Raw genomic sequence first — 17,828 nt, forward strand, 5'->3', positions numbered from 1 at the left:
TAAAATGATAGCGCCCCCCTCGGTAGTCGGGGTTAGGGATAAGGGTTGGTTCAGGTTTAGGTAGGGGGAAACAAAAAACAAGCTGCCCATGCTGACCAATCACAATTCTTGTGGTCCCAAAGTGGTATCTTTGTAGTTTCCATAGCCGGCGTAGCTACGGCTGCAACATTCATAGGTTCATAACCACGCTTTAAACCCTTAATGCATAAATGTGCCTAAAGTGTCAGATTGTCCCAGACACAAATGACTGTAATGCTTCTGTCATTCATGTTTCTAGTCAAAACATGTGAAGGTGAAGCAGCATACAACACTCAAACTCTAATATTGTGTACTAAGGAAATCTCCACCAAAGAGACCTGCTGATTTCGCATTTGTCTTGTGTATCCTCTGCACCTCGGGGTGTTTGAAGAAACTCAGGCAAACTCTCCAACCTAAGGACTGTGTTTTGAAAGGGCATCCAAAAAAGGGGGTCCGGTGAGAGTGTGAAATTGGATAAGGGTCTAATGGACGGCACCACACTCCTCTCGCTGCAACTTGTCACTGTCCTCCTCCCTCCTCTGTAGCCTCAGTGTACAGTTTCATATTAGTTTCAAAGGACTCAAAGAGTCCAGGCTTCTTCATTTTATTATCTTGAATCAGGATCAACTGCCTGAGCAAAGCAATTTGTGATGTGTGTGTATACGGTAGCTGCCCTACTATATGATCCCCATCTGTATCTATCACAGGTCAGATTGTTATTGAAATCACTTGAGTTATTGCAGATTGTTTGCTTTGTGTAACCTGCGTCAGAGGATGAGAATCTTTCCAGGGAAGCATTTCATTATAACGACACAGACTGTGAAAATTAATAGAAGCAGCATAGGCAACTGTTTTCAGCTGGCATCAGAAAGATATTAAGATTCCCTTTTTATTAAATCATGCTGATATTAGTCATTGAAAACCTAATTTGGAAGCTGTTTTTCACTGATTTGTGTTGGTGTGAAGCTTCATATCAACATCTTTTCAGGTTTTTGATTGATGTTTCATAACATCTTCAGTTTTATTATTATTCTGTAACATTTTCATGTAAATATATGGCTATATGCCACAATCCAATTATGCCCAGTTAATCAAAGGCACAGCAGTGACCAATTTATCATAAAACATATTGTGAAAATAAACAATAATTTGCTAATTACCTAGGCTCATTATTTTTATGACACATGCCATTTTGTTGTTGAGTCACCGATTACAAAATTAGTAATACACAGTTAATAATATGTTTGATCATCCGTGTCTGTGGCGTAACATATTGGCAGGGGTTTGTGAGATGAAGAGGCAGAGAGCTGGTCATTCCCCTCTGGACTCTCGTAAAAATATTTATTTTTTTCCAGATTTCCATCAGCATGATTCTGCTATAAACAGGCATATGTCCTGAGGAATAAACAGCTTTTAGAGGGGAAAACATGAATTTAAAAAAATTACATTGATCAAAGATGAGTTTTTTAATAATACAACAGTGACACCTGTGGGTCAGATGGGGTACTGCATGTAGAGTGGCAGGCATTCACTCCAATGTTTCACAGCCTAATTGTTGGTCTCCTTTTTTCACTCACAAATCCCTAATCATTTAATGATGTCAAAAATAAAGGGTAAACACAATGACCCAGTCATTTGAAAGAAACATTAAAGTCCCTCTATGCACTTAAAATGTGTTCTGCTTTGCTTGTTTTGTTTCTTCACTCAGGTGTTTGACCGTCACTGTGCAGAATGATGGATGTGTAGTTTGTCACTAGAGGGCTGTTTTCACATCCATCTGCTGAAAGAGGTAAGTTCCTGTTTATCTTAAATCTGAGTTTAAGACGTGTACGTACAAGCAGGATTTTGTGACATGCAACTAGTTTGGAAGACAATCATGAGAATGGACTTTAGGAGACATCTTGTGTCCAGTTGTTGAACTTTTGAAATTAAAAACAGCTGTTGATTGAACTTAGAATCTAACTTGACTTTGATTTAACTTGATTTCTAAACTTCAGTGAACTTACTCAGTTACTCATATTACACAAGAAGACTTTTTAAAACAATTATTCAAGTTTGGTTTAATTAACTTACTTTTTAAGGCAGCTGGAGAACTTGCATGTTTTAATTTAACCATCTATCAATGTTTTACAGTGAATATTTGATTGTTGTCATTCCAAAATCAGGAGCGTTAATCTGCTGCTATAACAGCCTCCACTCTTTTTCTTCCAGATGTGGAAACCTGGCTGCAGGGATTTGCTCCCATTCAGTCACAAGAGCATTATGGAGCGTTTTCCCCACAGGACCTTTCCCAGGGGACCAAGAACCTTTGGAAAAATTAAAGGTAGGGTCGATAATACTGTTCAAATAATTTTTTTTGTTATATTAGTTGAAATTATCATTACATTCTGACAGCAATCAACTAATCAAATGCTCTGACAAAAAATTAAAAAAACTCCGGTATCTGCTGCTATCGCAGGACTGTAATAAGCCCGTCCAATCATTTCGTTCAGCCCGAACATTTTTAAACATTTCAAAGCTAAAATGTCTTTTCATGACACACAGAATGTCCTTGTAATGTTGTGCTATTTATGTACCTTCCCATGAGATCGGGTTGGCATTTCAGTTTAACTTAGAGGTGTTTTTATGGGCTTGAAGTTGGGGCTCAATCAAGTTGTTCCACACCAAACTGGTAAAACCAGACATGCAACAGACAGGGGTGTCCACAGACCTTTGGCCATATTTATCTGCCTCAAATGTCACAAAGTGATGAAAGCTACCAGACATTAGATCATACAGTACTGGCAACTTCATTAGTGAGGTAGCTGTGGCTCTGATGTGCCAGGATGGGTTAACCGCTCCATCTCATGTCATCATCCCACCCTTTTCCCTTCTGACTCAGTCCAATACCTCCTGTATATTTCATCAAAAGATTTGTATTCTACATTTCAACATGGCTGCAATATTTGGCTTTCCACCTCCGAAATGAATGAGTGTTTGGTTCGTTTGGCGAATGCCGGTGCAAGCGATATCTCATACAACGCCCATGTAATGTACCCAACAGTGGAGTTTACTGATTGATATTTATTTCCTCGCGCTGAGTTTTTCTCAGCGTGAGCAGACGAGGGAGATGGAAACTGGGAGAAGGCGAGCACGCTAGGAAACAGCAGGCCCTCACATTAGACTCGGCAACGAGGGGTCGCTGGGAAAACTTCTGCTGGACGACAATTTAAAACCCAGAAGCATGTTAAACAAATACAGACATGCAATAGATCCACTGTCAGCATTAATGCTTGGCCGTTCACACACTCGTTATTAGAAAGGAGGGCAGTGTTGTTTTGCTGGCTCTCACTTCCCCCGAGGCATACAATAACCTTTTTGTGGCTCACTTTTTAAAAGCCCATTCAACTAAACTTCTGTTGCCTGAGACTGAAACCAACGACTCACTTGTAAAAATGAAAAAAAAAAGCACCAATTTACCGTCCTCTCCAACATTGCTTCTCCACGACCCCTGAGGGACGAGACAGGGCCGACCCTGAAAGCTGCGTTCAAGTGCCACAGACTGAAAAGACGATGATTAGCATCTCATTATCCGTCCTCATATTTCATTTAACTCAAGTTCAAGTTCAAATCTGATTGTCCTTCTTTGCGTCACCTCATTCAGGTCAGATCTCATTTCCGTCCACTTCACAGAAGACGAGTATGGTGCATGAATGGCTGCTTTGGATTACCGCAGCCCTTCATCTTCTCATTGACTCCTGCATTTGATCTTTATGGCCGAGCTTTGACTTTACTATATGTTGATGGATTTTTATGAGAGTAGGCACTGTATACGTGTGCTTTTTTTTTTTTTTTTTAGAGTGGAGGAAACAGCCTTTGATGGTCTGAACTAATCTTATTGAGGGGATTTCACATTTCTGTCTGACATCTGTCTGCCTGGTCCACGTTTGGTTACGTACTGAGCCAAAGATAATTTCATTTCACTTTCATTTTAACATCCTCATAAACTTGTTTTTCATGCAGCTTTCTGCACGGCCAGAAAAGTAATTTTCCAGACAAAAATTACTCACAACAAAACCACTCGGTTGGTGCATGATTGATTTACAAGACAGTGTCCTGGTATTACATTCAGCGCTGACTCTAAACTGAAAGAACCCCTATTTTTATGTAAAAATCCAACCATTTGATCAGAATCACAAGATGGGTTGCAACAGGGGAAGTTTCCTGTACCACAATTTTGTGAAAGTGACATGACAAGATTTATGAGTGTGCAGCTGTAGCTCAAGTGTTCTTGAGCAGGACGCTGAACCCAGAAGTTGCTCCGTTATAATGTATGTATATGTAGGAAAAAACGTCACTTTTGACAAACGCATCTGCCAAATGACGTAACGGTGAGATACAAACTGTCTCCTAGAAGCAGTAAGCAACATTTTGTGTAAGAAGTTTACTCATCAATCTCAGATCTCTTGTCTCACTTGCTCCTTTGGGTTCCTCAAACCTCACAATATAAACTCATGATAAAAAATAACCTTGATGCTTGCAGTTTACTGATTAACTAGGTCTCCATTGCAGTTTTAAATGCACTTGTGATAATGAGATACTTTATCTAAATAATGAGAGATCAATTGGAAGTGTAGAACAACATTTATTGTGGTTAGCAACAGAGAAAGACTTTGACGCTCTCTATCGACGTGAAGCATCCTCATAAACGTAGGCCCATATGAAGATAGGACATTTTGAGTGCATAGTTGACATTTCAGCCAGAAGTTGTCATGAAGGTAAAGCTCACAGCGTGCCCAGAAGAGAAATTACACATCCTTAGAGGAGCATGAATCTGCTCAGTAATTCAAATGGGAATGTTTGCCTGACAGTGGTGGGGAACATGAGAGACTATCTTTTGGAGACAATGCATATCCACCACAACAGATGTCCGCCTCTAATGTGTGTATTCCTGCTCATTCTGCCTCTCCGTCCCTCTCTTCAGCCATTTCCACTTCCCCAGGCCATATTTAGCATTGTTCTTTACCTGTCCACCAGATGCCCTCAGACTTTTCTCCTCTTATTCCAGATCCACTCCCATGATCTGCCCTGCAATCACCTCATTCACCTCACCTGAGCTTCCCTGCCCATCTCTCCACCTGCACCTCATTCCATTGTTCCTCTTCCAGGTTGTCTAGTGCAGTGGTTTTCAAAGTGGAGTCTGGGGACCCCCAGGGGTCCTTGAGGGAGTTCCAGGGGGTTCCCAGCAAAAAAGGAGAGTCAATTATATTATATAACAGGCTCAGTTTTAAAGCTACAGTGAAGATCCTGGCATTATATGAAACTAGAAAACCTGAGGAATCCATTGGTACCAACTACTCAACTGTCATACTAGCTTGTCACAAAGGAGGGCTAAATAACACTCTAAACTTGCGCTAAATTTTGGCGAGGAAAAACTGTCACACTGACAGCTGTTGTTGCCTGTTGGGCTTAAGTTTGCCATGTTAAGATTTGAGTATATTTCTTATGCTAAATGCAGTACCTGTGAGGGTTTCTGGACAATATTTGTCATTGTTTTGTGTTGTTAATTGATTTCCAATAATAAATATAAACATACATTTGCATAAAGCAGCATATTTGTCCACTCCCATGTTGAGTATTAAATACTTGACAAATCTCCCTTTAAGGTACATTTTGAACAGATAAAAAATGTGTGATTAATCTGCGATTAATCATGATTAAATATTTTAATTGACTGACAGCCTTAGTAATAAAACATCCAAATGCAAAATTTCTATCAGATGGGGGACCCTAGGATAAAATCTTATGAAATGAGTGTTCATAGTTTAATTGATGTATCTGTCTGTTTCTGCCAGTTTGACCTTCTGCCTGATTATTTGGCGTTTGGGTTCCTGTCTGCTTCTTGTTGGATTCGTTTGCCTGTTTTGGACCTCCTCTCTGGTTTTGACCCTCACACGTCTCATGGTCCCGTAAGTCTTTGCATCATTTTTGTAAATAATAATTATTGAACTGTCATCTGCATTCAGTGCCTATCCCTGTTGCCCTGCTCACTCTGCCTTAGCACAGATTTAATTGTTCTCTGATTATGTATTTCCAACATATTTCTCGTGGACCTAAGTGTTCGTCATGTAGAGATTTTGAAGCGACTGTGGCGCCAGTGTCACCAAAATTATTAGTAATCTTCCTCTTGAGGAACATGAATATAATTAATACCAGGCTGGATAGCAATCTGGCCAGTAGTTGTCTAGATGTTGTGCTCTGGAGCAAAGTGTGGGATGGACGGACTGATTCACTGACAAATTGACTTTGCCATCTTTAAGTGCTGGCTTCAACAGGGAAAAGAGCTTACTGTGCTATAGGAAAAAATGTAAAATAGCTGTCACAAAGTGGCAACATGAGAATGATGATACAAAGGAAAACTAGAGAATTAGGACTTACATGAATCCCTCTTGACAGGTATTTGATGCATAGCAAAAAACAGGCCAAGATCACTGCCAATCCAAACAATCTCAGCATTTCCATAATAGCAGGGTAAGAACTCACAGCTTCACAAGTCATTTTAACTTTCATTTTTGCTACTGTATTTGCATGTGTTTTCCATGTCGGGGCAGGCGATCGGGTCAACATCTCTTCCACGTCAAAATGAGCTCTCAGATCAGTGACAGCACGTGAAAACATCACTCAGCAGAAGGGACTTAACGCAAACATAACAACAACTTGATATTTATATCAAAAGCATCTTGGGAGCTGCTGGCTTAGCCGGTGTAATCAGGTTAGCGAAACGTCTCCTGAGGGGGAAGTAATCTACTTTGATGCTCTGTCTGCTACCAAAACATTGAATCTGTGTCAGGCTGCAGCTAGCAACCAGTCCAGCCCACTCTGTAATTCAATTACAGTAGTCGACTCATGTCCTACTTAACGTCCAGGCAGCCAACGGCCTGATTACGGAAGCCACAAATTGTCAAATACAAAACCTGAATAAACATTTATGTCTTTCAAAACTAGGAGGGTTGTAATTATCCTTCCGTAATGTTATTTCACAGGACAGATGAAGTGCAGCACAGGAGTTCACGTAGAAATTCAAACAGTTCTTCCTGCTGCAATTAGACTTCTCAATGAACTCATTTGACCCGACCTCATCCCACTGCATATAGAAGACATTTAGCCTATTTCTGGAAATTATTAATGCCTTGAATTCCACGTCTTTTCCCACATTATATTCAATGACGGTAGTACAATTAATGCTCACATGCAAACACTTAATTCAGACGTTTATATTTAGTCTTTTGAAGGAAAGTGATTGAAGATGATACTACAGTAGAATTATTAACTGCCTTATTTATACTAACTTTCTCTTTACTGTTACTTTCAAAAGTGAAACTGTGATGTCAACTGTTTTTTTTTTTTACTTTTGCATGGACAGTGAACAGACAGACCAAGGCACATGAGCATGCAGAGATGTATACATGAGTATGCATAGATACAAAGAGATACAAACATTTGCAAATTGAGAAGTATAAATCAATAATACTAACTTTAAAATCAATTATAACCTCAGAAAGAGCAACACAGAAAAATAAGTAAATAAATATATGTAAAAATAAAGCGGAGAAGTTATAAAGTCAAGAATATCAAACCATATTATTTGCTAAAATTACAATATTTTAATGCATAAAATAATACTCCAATGTGAAAATGCACTGTTCATTACGCAGAATTGGAAAATATAAAAATGTTTTTTACTTACTTTACTAAAATATTTACATTATGGAACTCAATTAAAAGTAAATTTCAAGGTTTGCATGACTAGACTCATTTTAAGAAGTTACAGAGTTTTTGAGTGTCACTTTAGACAGCTTTGTAAAGCTAAAAAGTTATTACAGAAATTATTAATTCAATTTTATTTCACATTATTTTCCTTGCTTTTTTAATGTTTTATCATAAATGTTATGATTTATTTGGTTTAGCGAATACAGAGTCCTTGAGCCAAGCAGTTGCCTCCTGGTCTGCTGTATGGAGGGTGACTAATCCTCAGGCCTCAATGATGTGTTCCATTGTTTGCTCCTCTGCACAAGCACACAGTGGGCTGCTGCCCTTCATATGGAGACTGGCCAAGCAGGGGCCATGGCCGGTCCTGAATCTGTTGAGGGTTGACCACTGTCTCCTTGGGAGGTTGGTGCCAGGGGCCTGTTGGTTGGGGTCTGAAACCAGGTGTTTGTTTGGTACATACTTGGACTCCCATTCCTTTTCCCAAGCAGACTGGATAGTAAAGTCTGCTGTTTTTTTAGATGGGAGATTGGCAGGTAGGTTGCAGATGTCTGCGTCGATTAGCAGATGCAGGGAATCTTTGACCTTCGGGAAGCCAGGGGAGTGGCGTTGAGCATATATTTGCGGTTATGATTTGCATGGTTGTGTCTAGCTGTGCATGGTGTGTATGGGATGATCTGGACCAGACAGGGTCACAGTATTCGGCTGCAGAGTATGTAAGGGCCAGTGCTGAGTTGTGCAGTCCATTTTGAGCCTGCAAGCTTACTAAGCAGGTTGTTTCTGGACTTCATCTTTGTCGCTGTTCCTTTGAGGTGTTTCTTAAAGGAGAGGGTCCTGTCTAGGGTCACTCCCAGATAGGTCGGGTTCGGAGCAAGTCCGCTCAATTGGATGCTTTGTTTTTTGGCAGCCTTTAGGTTTTGGAGGTGGAATACACTGTGTTGTTAAATATATTAAACACTTTGTGTTGCATTTTATGCATGAATTGTGCTATATAAATACAGTTTATTATTATTATTATTATTATTATTATTATTATTATTATCATAGCAGAAAAAAATAGTCATGATTGGCATTTAGAGTTGTGTAAATACTATTTTATTTTTTTACCCATGCATAATTTTGTATTTATATATTCCTGAACCTGAATGTCTTTTCTGCGAATAACTGTGTTTAAATTTGACTTAACATGGTGCCAAATAACGTAGGATGAATTAGCTTTTATATTTTGAGGGTTTTAGAATATATTATCACTGGTTTTCATAGAAAAGTACTTTTTGGAAATGTCATGGAGGACGCTGAGATATCTTATTCAACATTTCATGTTAACTTGCGATGTTTACCAAATTGAGGATATGGTGCTTCTGCAGAGAAAACAGCGATACTGGACATAAAGGAGGAGCCAGTTTTATCACAATTTTATAATTTGCAGAGAGTGATAATTTGTGTTGTACGTACCAGTTCCAGTTGTAGTTTAGGATCTGTAGAAACTATATAATTCATGTGTTGATGCGTCTGCAGTAAAATTATAATCAGATAGATTGGTGGTACGGTCATCTCACTTTTCATCACATGCAGGAGGAACTAATACTTTTGCATGAGTATTTGACATCAAAAACTTCTACCAGAAAGATCATACTGTTAATCTGTACATAGTCAGTCTTCTACAAATATTGTGCTTCCATCTTTTTGCATGATTTAAAAGTGCCTAAAGACAAATAATTACCATTAAAATTGCTTATCATATGTTATATATATATTATATATATTATATATCTTCCTAGAAAGTTTGACTGAAATCTATTTTGGTTGAAAGTACCATCATTTGGCCGCTAGATGGAGCTACTTACCAGCGCATATAAAGCTACCTGCAGCTTCCATTATATGCAAATATCTTTACACTACACATTGAGCTTTATTGGACACCTAATTATAATAGAGAAATATATATTTTAACAGCATTTTGTCTCCAAAGTAACTGAAGAGGCCACACTGTGAGAAGACCATAAACTTCAGTGTAACAATCTACAATGCAAATGATTTTAATTCCCAACCCAACAAAATTAGATCATGTTTAAATAAAGGGTTATTTCTGCAGAAAATTAGAGCAATTATAATAATATAATATATAATATCTATATGGAATGCAATTTATGCCAATATTAAATAAATACATAAATACATAAACAAATATATATGGCTTTGAAATAAATAGATATTGCTATGAAATAAATCCTGAAATAAATACATGAGGCAATAAATATATAAATAAATGTAAATAAATGTTTACAAATTTCAGGGGACTTTTATTTCACAATACCACACTCGACTTAATCATATATCATTATAATACTTCTAATAACATCCCAAACAAGGTACTCAAATGTGATTTTTAAAGCAACTTTTCAACATTTTATATCTAAAAAAATATGCATTGTGAGCATGATTTCTATCATAGGATCTGTTCAAGATTCAAGATGTTTATTGTCACACCGGTTGTACAGATACAAAAGTGTGAAATACTTTTTGCTGGGAAGCTCAATTAAAATAATATAATAAGTTATATTACATTTACATTACAATTACATTTACATTACAATTAGGGCATATTAAGAACACATCTATTACAACATATACAGTATATTCTGTGTGTGTTTATGTATGTTTTATGATAAACGTTCATGTCCTGAGCTCACTGAGACCGTTTTAGCTCATATTAATCTGTTAGTGGAGTAATTATAGCGCGCTCTTTGACATCTTTACCTGTCTCTATTTGATTGACATCCTCTTCCACGAGCTGAGGACACAACGCGCTGCGCTGCACCGTGGAGCTGGAGGAGGAGGAGGTGGGAGGGCGGGCAGTGGAGCACCGCCTGCTATCCAATGGGATCAGTGATGGGAGGGAGTTTTTGTCGAAACTCCAGCTTTGTCCTATAACTTACTGGGACTCCTCTGGAGCACAATATGAGTGAAGCGCCTGCACCGTTATTCCACGGGACGGTGCGTCGCGCTCAGCTCGCTCAGCTCGCTCACTTTACGCACCGAAAACTTTGGATAAACTTTTTTTTTTTTTTAAACATCTCCAAGGAGCCAGGAACTTTTGTTTTGTTTTGTTTTGTCCTTTTTCAAGAGGGATTGTGTTTGGAAAATGCTTTTTTCTTTTTGCTGGAGCTGGAGTTGGAGCTGAGGTGAAACTTCAACTCAAGATCTGCAGGAATCATTCAGAGGATTTAGTTGCATTGAAAAGCGCAGCGCTTCTGCAGGATAAAATAACACTTCTGGAGTACTTTTTGGGAACACTGAAGGAAGAACTGTGGAAAAGAGACGCTGCTGGGTTTCCCATTTGAGTTTTTCTCTGCTGGAATACAATGCTTTAGTGACTAGTAAAGTTGATGCATCATAGGCATGGACTCTGTCTGAGAAAGGTGGACTGGCTAACTGGACCATGGCGCGCACAGGTAGGGGCTTAGGCCGGTTCCATTTGATTCTGCTGCTCTTGTGGACTCTGTCGCAGTACTCAGCATCCAGCCAAGTCCGTCAAGAGTTCCAGGTCCTGGAGGAGCAAGCCATCGGCACCTACGTGGGCACGATAGAGACCAAGCCGAGCTTCACGTACCGCTTCAGCGAGAGCCACAAACTTTTCGCCATCAACGGCACCACGGGGGTCATTTACGCATCCTCCGTGATCGACAGGGAGCTTCTGCAAAGTGACGTCATCAACGTGGTGGTGCTGTCCAGCCAGCCCACCTACCCAACCGAGGTCAGGATAGTAGTGTTGGATATTAACGATAACTCCCCTGTGTTTCCAGACGCGTCCATTGTGGTGTCTTTCAAGGAGGACGCCAGCAGTGGCAGGCAAGTGATCCTGGACACAGCCACAGACTCAGACATTGGAAGTAATGGAGTCGATCACACCACTTACAGAATAGTGAAAGGCAACGAGCAGAGGAAATTCCGCTTGGATATTACAGTCAATCCTAGTGGAGAGGGGGCATTCTTGCACCTTGTTTCCACTGGAGGCTTGGACAGAGAAGTCACTCCCTTCTACCAGCTCCTGGTTGAAGTGGAGGACAAAGGAGAGCCCAAAAAGTTTGGCCACCTGCAAGTAAACGTCACCATCCAAGACATAAATGACAACCCCCCTATTTTTGACCAAGATCAGTATCAAACCAGCGTTTTCGAGGATGCAGCAGTAGGTTCTAGTGTTCTGCAGATTACAGCATCAGATCAGGATGAGGGAGCAAATGCTGAAATCCGGTACTTTTTAGATGAAGGGACGCCTTTCCAAATTGACCCCAAAGCTGGCACTATTATAATAAAAGAGGGTTTGGATTATGAGAATAAGAAGGAGTACTCCCTGACTATTCATGCGGTAGACAACGGGGTGCCCTCTCTGTCAGGCAGAACAGAAGCCACCATCAAACTTGTAGATGTGAATGATAACGACCCGGTGGTGAAGTTTAGGTATTTCCCCACAACTTCTAAATTTGCCTCTGTGGATGAAAACGCACAGATCGGCACGGTTGTGGCTTTGCTCACTGTTTCAGATTCAGACTCCCCCACCGCTAACGGTAACATATCTGTTTCAATCCTAGGAGGCAACGAGCAGAGGCACTTTGAAGTGCACACGTCTCCCGTGCCAAATTTAAGTCTGATCAAAGTGGCCAGTGTGTTAGACAGAGAGAGGATCTCCTCGTACAACCTGACCGTGTCTGTGTCAGACAACGGCAAGCCTATGGCTCGGTCCTCCTTCGCCAGTCTGGTTATTTTTGTGAATGATATCAACGATCACCCACCTATATTCCAGGAAATGCTGTACAGAGTAGATATCAGTGAAGACATACCAAAAGGCAGCTACATTAAAGGGGTTTCTGCAACAGATGGTGACTCTGGGCAGAATGCCAACCTGCGCTACTCCCTGGTGTCTGGAAACGCTTTGGGCTGGTTCGCCATCAGTGAAAACAGTGGTCTGGTTACTAGTGCTGCTTTGCTGGATAGGGAGATAGCATCTGAAATTGTGCTCAACATTAGTGCCAAAGACCAGGGGCTGCAGCCCAAGATTTCTTACACTAAACTGATAGTCAACATCACTGATGTGAATGACCAAGTGCCCACATTTACACAGAGCACATATCATGTTTCCCTGGTGGAGCACGCTCCTGCCGGCACTGAGCTGGTGGTGCTGTCTGCCTCAGATGACGATGTCGGGGCCAACGGAACTATCCGGTTCTCATTTGATGCAGAGACGCCAGCCAGTGTCCAGGAGCTGTTTCGCCTGGATGCAGTGTCAGGGCGATTAAGCGCAGCCGCGGAGCTAGACAGGGAGGATCAGGCCTCCTACTTACTCCACATTAAGGCAGCAGACGCAGGCAGCCCTCCTTTGCACTCTGTAGGAAAAGTCAACATCACCCTGAGAGATATCAATGACAATAGGCCAGTTTTCTACCCTGTGCAGTATTTTGCCAACGTGAAAGAGAACGAGCCCTCGGGTTCTTATGTAACCACCGTCTCAGCCACAGATCCCGATTTGGGTCGAAATGGCACGCTGAAATATATAATTACAGCTGGAGACGCTTCCAAATTCCGCATTAATAGCAACACTGGGAAAATATCCACGCTTGTGCCCCTGGATAGAGAGGAGAAAACTGCTTACCAGCTGCAGGTGACAGCAGCAGATGGCGGCGGCCTGCGCTCACACACCCAGGCCATAGTGACTGTAACTGTCATTGACACACAGGATAACCCGCCGGTCTTCAGCCAGCAAGTGTACAGCTTTGTCATGTTTGAAAATGTGGGCGTAGGGACAGTTATAGGGACCGTGTCAGCCACCACTGTAGATTTGAACACAAACATTTCATATCTAATCACCTCAGGGGACCAGAGGGGGCTTTTTACTGTGAACAGTGCAGGTCAGATCACAGCATCGAGCCAGATAGACAGAGAAGAGCAGGGTTTCTATCAGCTAAAGGTTGTAGCCAGAGCTGGGGAGATCACAGGAGAGGCCTTTGTTAACATCACTGTGAAGGACTTAAATGATAACGCCCCTCATTTCATTCATGCTGTGGAGCATGTGAGTGCAGTGGAGAACTGGAGCACAGGTCATGTCATATTCCAGGCCAAAGCTTCAGATCCCGATGAAGGCACAAATGGCATGGTGGTCTACAGCCTCAAACAAAACCCCAAAGGCCTGTTTCATATTCACGAGAAGCACGGCCTCATCACGCTGACCGGGCCGCTGGAGGTCACCACGAGCTCTTACGAGGTCGAGGTCATCGCATCAGACATGGGGGTCCCCCAGCACACCTCCAGCCTCATCCTCATTGTCAGCGTTTACGACGTCAACGACAACTCGCCAGTGTTTGACCAGCTTTCATACGAGGTCATCATCTTAGAATCTGAGCCTGTCAACAGCCGCTTTTTCAAAGTGGAGGCCACAGACAAAGACTCTGGTCTTAACGGGGAGATTATGTATGACATCGCTGGTGGCAACACGGGAGACGTGTTTGGCATTTTTCCAGACGGGCAGTTGTACATCAAAGCAGAGCTGGACCGAGAGATACAAGACAGATATAACTTAGTGGTTGTGGCCAGAGACCGGGCTGTGGAGCCACTAAGTGCCACTGTCAATGTCAGCGTGATTCTAGATGACGTTAACGATAACCGTCCCCTCTTCAACAGCACCAATTATGTGTTTCATTTCGAGGAAGAGCAGAAGAGGGGGTCGTTGGCTGGGCATATTTTTGCCGAGGATAAGGACTTTGGCCCAAACAGTGAGGTCAGATATACATTTGAGACTCCGCAGCCCAACTTTGAGCTGAACGCCATCACGGGGGAGTTGACCAGCACGCTGCAGTTTGATCGTGAGTTGCTCATGAGACAAAGGGGCGCCGCCGTGTTCAGCTTCGTGGTCGTCTCGTCGGACCAGGGTCTCCCCAAGCCCCTCAGAGACCAGGCCAAAGTGCAAGTTTACATTCAAGACATCAACGACAACGCGCCTAAATTCACCAAAGACATTTACCAGGCCTCCATCTCAGAGTCGGCTCTAAACATGACACAACTGCTGCGGGTCTCCGCCTCCGATGTGGATGAGAACAAAAACGGACTGGTTCATTATCACATCGCCGAGGGCAACGAGGAAGGACAGTTCAGTATTGACAGCAGCTCTGGACAGGTTACGTTAGTAGGAAAGCTGGACTATGAATCTACATCCTCCTATTCATTGAAAATCATAGCTGTTGATGCTGGAGCTGTGCCCCTCTCCTCCTCCTGCATGCTTAGTATCAGCATCATGGATGAGAATGACAACTCCCCCTCCTTCCCTAAATCCTCGCTGTCTGTGGACGCCCTGGAGAACATGAGAATAGGGGAGCTTGTGGCCTCGGTGACCGCCACTGATGCAGATTCTGGTCAGAACGCCGACATAACGTACAGCATCACAGCCACGAACAACCACGGCACTTTCAGCATCAGCCCCAACACCGGCAGCATCTTTTTGGTTAAAAAGCTGGACTTTGAAACTCAGTCACTTTACAAACTCAACATTACTGCAAAAGACAACGGCAGACCGCCCCGCTCTTCATCCATCCCTGTGGTCATTCACGTCAGGGATTTTAATGACAACCCTCCCATATTTACCCCCGGTGACATTTTCAAATCCATCCCTGAAAATCTTCCCTTCTCGGCTTCAGTCATGACAATCACAGCTCATGACACAGATGCAGACATAAACGGGGAGCTGGAGTACTCCATTGTGCAGCAGATTCCCCGGGGAAACCACTTCAGCATTGATTCAAGCACCGGGCTCATATACACCAACAAAGAAATTGACAGGGAGTTTTCAAATCTGTTTGAGCTGACAGTCAAAGCCACTGACCAGGCAGTTCCTGTTGAATTCCGTCGCTTTGCCCTGAAAAATGTCACAATATGGGTCACAGACTTGAATGATAATGTCCCCACTTTTGTGTCCCAGAATGCCCTGGTGGCTGAGCCCAACATAGTCATCGGCTCTATCCTGACAACAGTGTTGGCCTTTGACCCCGATGAGGGGTCAAACGGAGAAGTGGAGTATGAGCTTGTGGACGGGGACTCGGACACTTTCATCATGGACAGGTACAGCGGAGATATTCGCCTGGCCTCCCAGCTGGTACAGTCCCGACTCATGTACATCCTCACCGTGTCAGCCACCGACCACGGCACCAGCCGCAAGACCTCCAGAACCGAGCTGACCATCATCCTCCAAGGGATGGACGGGCCTGTTTTCTCCCAGCCGAAGTACATCACTATCCTCAAAGAGGGCCAGCCGCCGGGCACCAACGTCATCTCCCTGGATGCCTCCAGCCCGCGGGGCTCAGCGACCAAAGTGGAGTATTTCATCGTGGCGGTTCGCAGTGAAGGGAAAGCCGTGGGACGCCTTTTCACCATCGGCCGCCACACTGGAGTGATACAGACGGCTGCAGAGCTGGACCGAGAGCAAGGCTCCGACCTCTACCTGGTGGATGTGTACGCCATCGAGACAGACGCCAGCCAGCCCAGAACGCAGCGTGCTGAGGTTAGTACACTGCTGACTTTTCTATTCTCCACAGGTTACTGGAAAGCCACCTTATATTGTGCTATATTGGTCTATTTGATCTGTCTGGCAGGCAGAGGGCATGCCACTGGCATTTGTAAGAGACATTTGGATGGAATAAGTGTAATGAGATCAAGATTTGAACTGGAAAAATGGGGAGTGAGACTATCCAAGTCACACATAAAACAGAGCCACCTATTGCATTTGTCTGCTCATTAATTAAATTCCTTTTTTTACGCATGGCTCTGTATTATATTAAAATCCTAGTTTTCTTGGACATTAGTAAGAAGGCCTTGTTCTTTGGCTCAATAACTTTATTGTTACTGTTTCCAAAAACATAACCATAACAATTCATCATGAATGTGCCTCCTCTAATATTTGAGCAGTCTTGGAAAGGGAAATGAGTGTTGCATGTCTTCTGCACGAGCTGCTCTCATGAACTGGAATATTCTTATCAGCGGATATGAACTGCACAAATAAAAAAAAGGACTATTTCTAATTTCCCCGCACTGTAGACATAAATCATTCAGGGCTGCTGTTTCAGGTTCAAGGCCCATGATGGTTTCCCCAGCGTCTCTAGTAGAAATGAAAAGGAGAGTAATTCATAAGGTCTTCTTGTGCAGGTATGCATCATCAGTGCCAGTATTACTGTGAGCTGTTGAGCCTGAGGCTGTTTTGGCACTGGGGTGGTCTTGGGGTACCTTTCTATACCACAGGGAACTGCTCCACAGGCAATAAGTGACCATTAAAATTGGGTGACCTCTTAAGACTCTGTGAAAAGACGCTGAGGGCAGAGAGAGTGAAACTTAAGCTGTCCACTGAGTTTGCATTATGCGATGCACCTTTTTCAGGCTTTCCCTAAAGAAAGAGGGAGTTAAATCCTCTGAAGTGTAATGCGGGAACCCTAAACCCAGTTTTGGGTGGCTAAGGCCTAGCCGCCAGTCAAATGAAAAACAAATGTGAGTCTATATATGTTTTGGAAATTTTAACCCGGACTTGAAATGCCATATTATTACAGGCTTGGTGACATGATTGACTTTTCAGAGCAAAAACAAAAAGGTGCAAGCTTCTCCTCCTCTTAAGAAATGTGTTCTGCATTTAAAATGATGTGAAGTTAGTTAAATTGGACGTCTTTGACTGTTGTTATTGATGCCTTTTCATCTCTTTCAAATATTGAAAGTGAAATCTAATACAGCAATCAGTTATTTTGGAGACAAACACGCACATTATTGAAATCAAGGATTACTTGGCAAAATCGTGTTAGCTAAGTTAACTTAAAGGTGTGCTCGCGCCAAATGGGAATATCAAATGTTCTCTCACTTCGCCTGCAGCGAAGATGGCAATCTGCTTTCCTGCATACTCTACTTACTGTCGGGCTAATGAGAGAATATAGTGCTTCAGTGCTCGCGTTCCCAAACCTTACACTCTAGATTGGTTTCATGCTAAGCTTGAACTTTCTCACCCCTCGGAGAGATGACTTTACCATACCACCTGGCTGCGG

General features: G+C 42.4%; 1 protein-coding gene and 1 long non-coding RNA gene across 2 annotated transcripts in view; both read left to right on the forward strand.

Annotated features, from left to right (window-relative positions):
* Positions 1-2,227: 2,227 nt before the first annotated feature.
* Positions 2,228-7,111, forward strand: LOC119494518. The gene is made up of 3 exons (XR_005208229.1): positions 2,228-2,341; positions 5,853-5,966; positions 6,609-7,111. It is a non-coding gene; the product is annotated as an uncharacterized LOC119494518 (long non-coding RNA).
* Positions 7,112-10,591: 3,480 nt separating this feature from the next.
* LOC119494517 (protocadherin Fat 4) overlaps positions 10,592-17,828 on the forward strand; it is a 119,804-nt gene continuing 112,567 nt past the window's right edge. The window contains exon 1 of the mRNA XM_037780451.1: positions 10,592-16,309. Within this exon, the coding sequence (XP_037636379.1) occupies positions 11,207-16,309 (5,103 nt within the window). The 5' untranslated portion in view covers positions 10,592-11,206. The remainder of the gene's footprint in view (positions 16,310-17,828) is intronic.

This window comes from Sebastes umbrosus, chromosome 9 (genome assembly GCF_015220745.1).
Source record: "Sebastes umbrosus isolate fSebUmb1 chromosome 9, fSebUmb1.pri, whole genome shotgun sequence".
NCBI lineage: Eukaryota > Metazoa > Chordata > Actinopteri > Perciformes > Sebastidae > Sebastes > Sebastes umbrosus.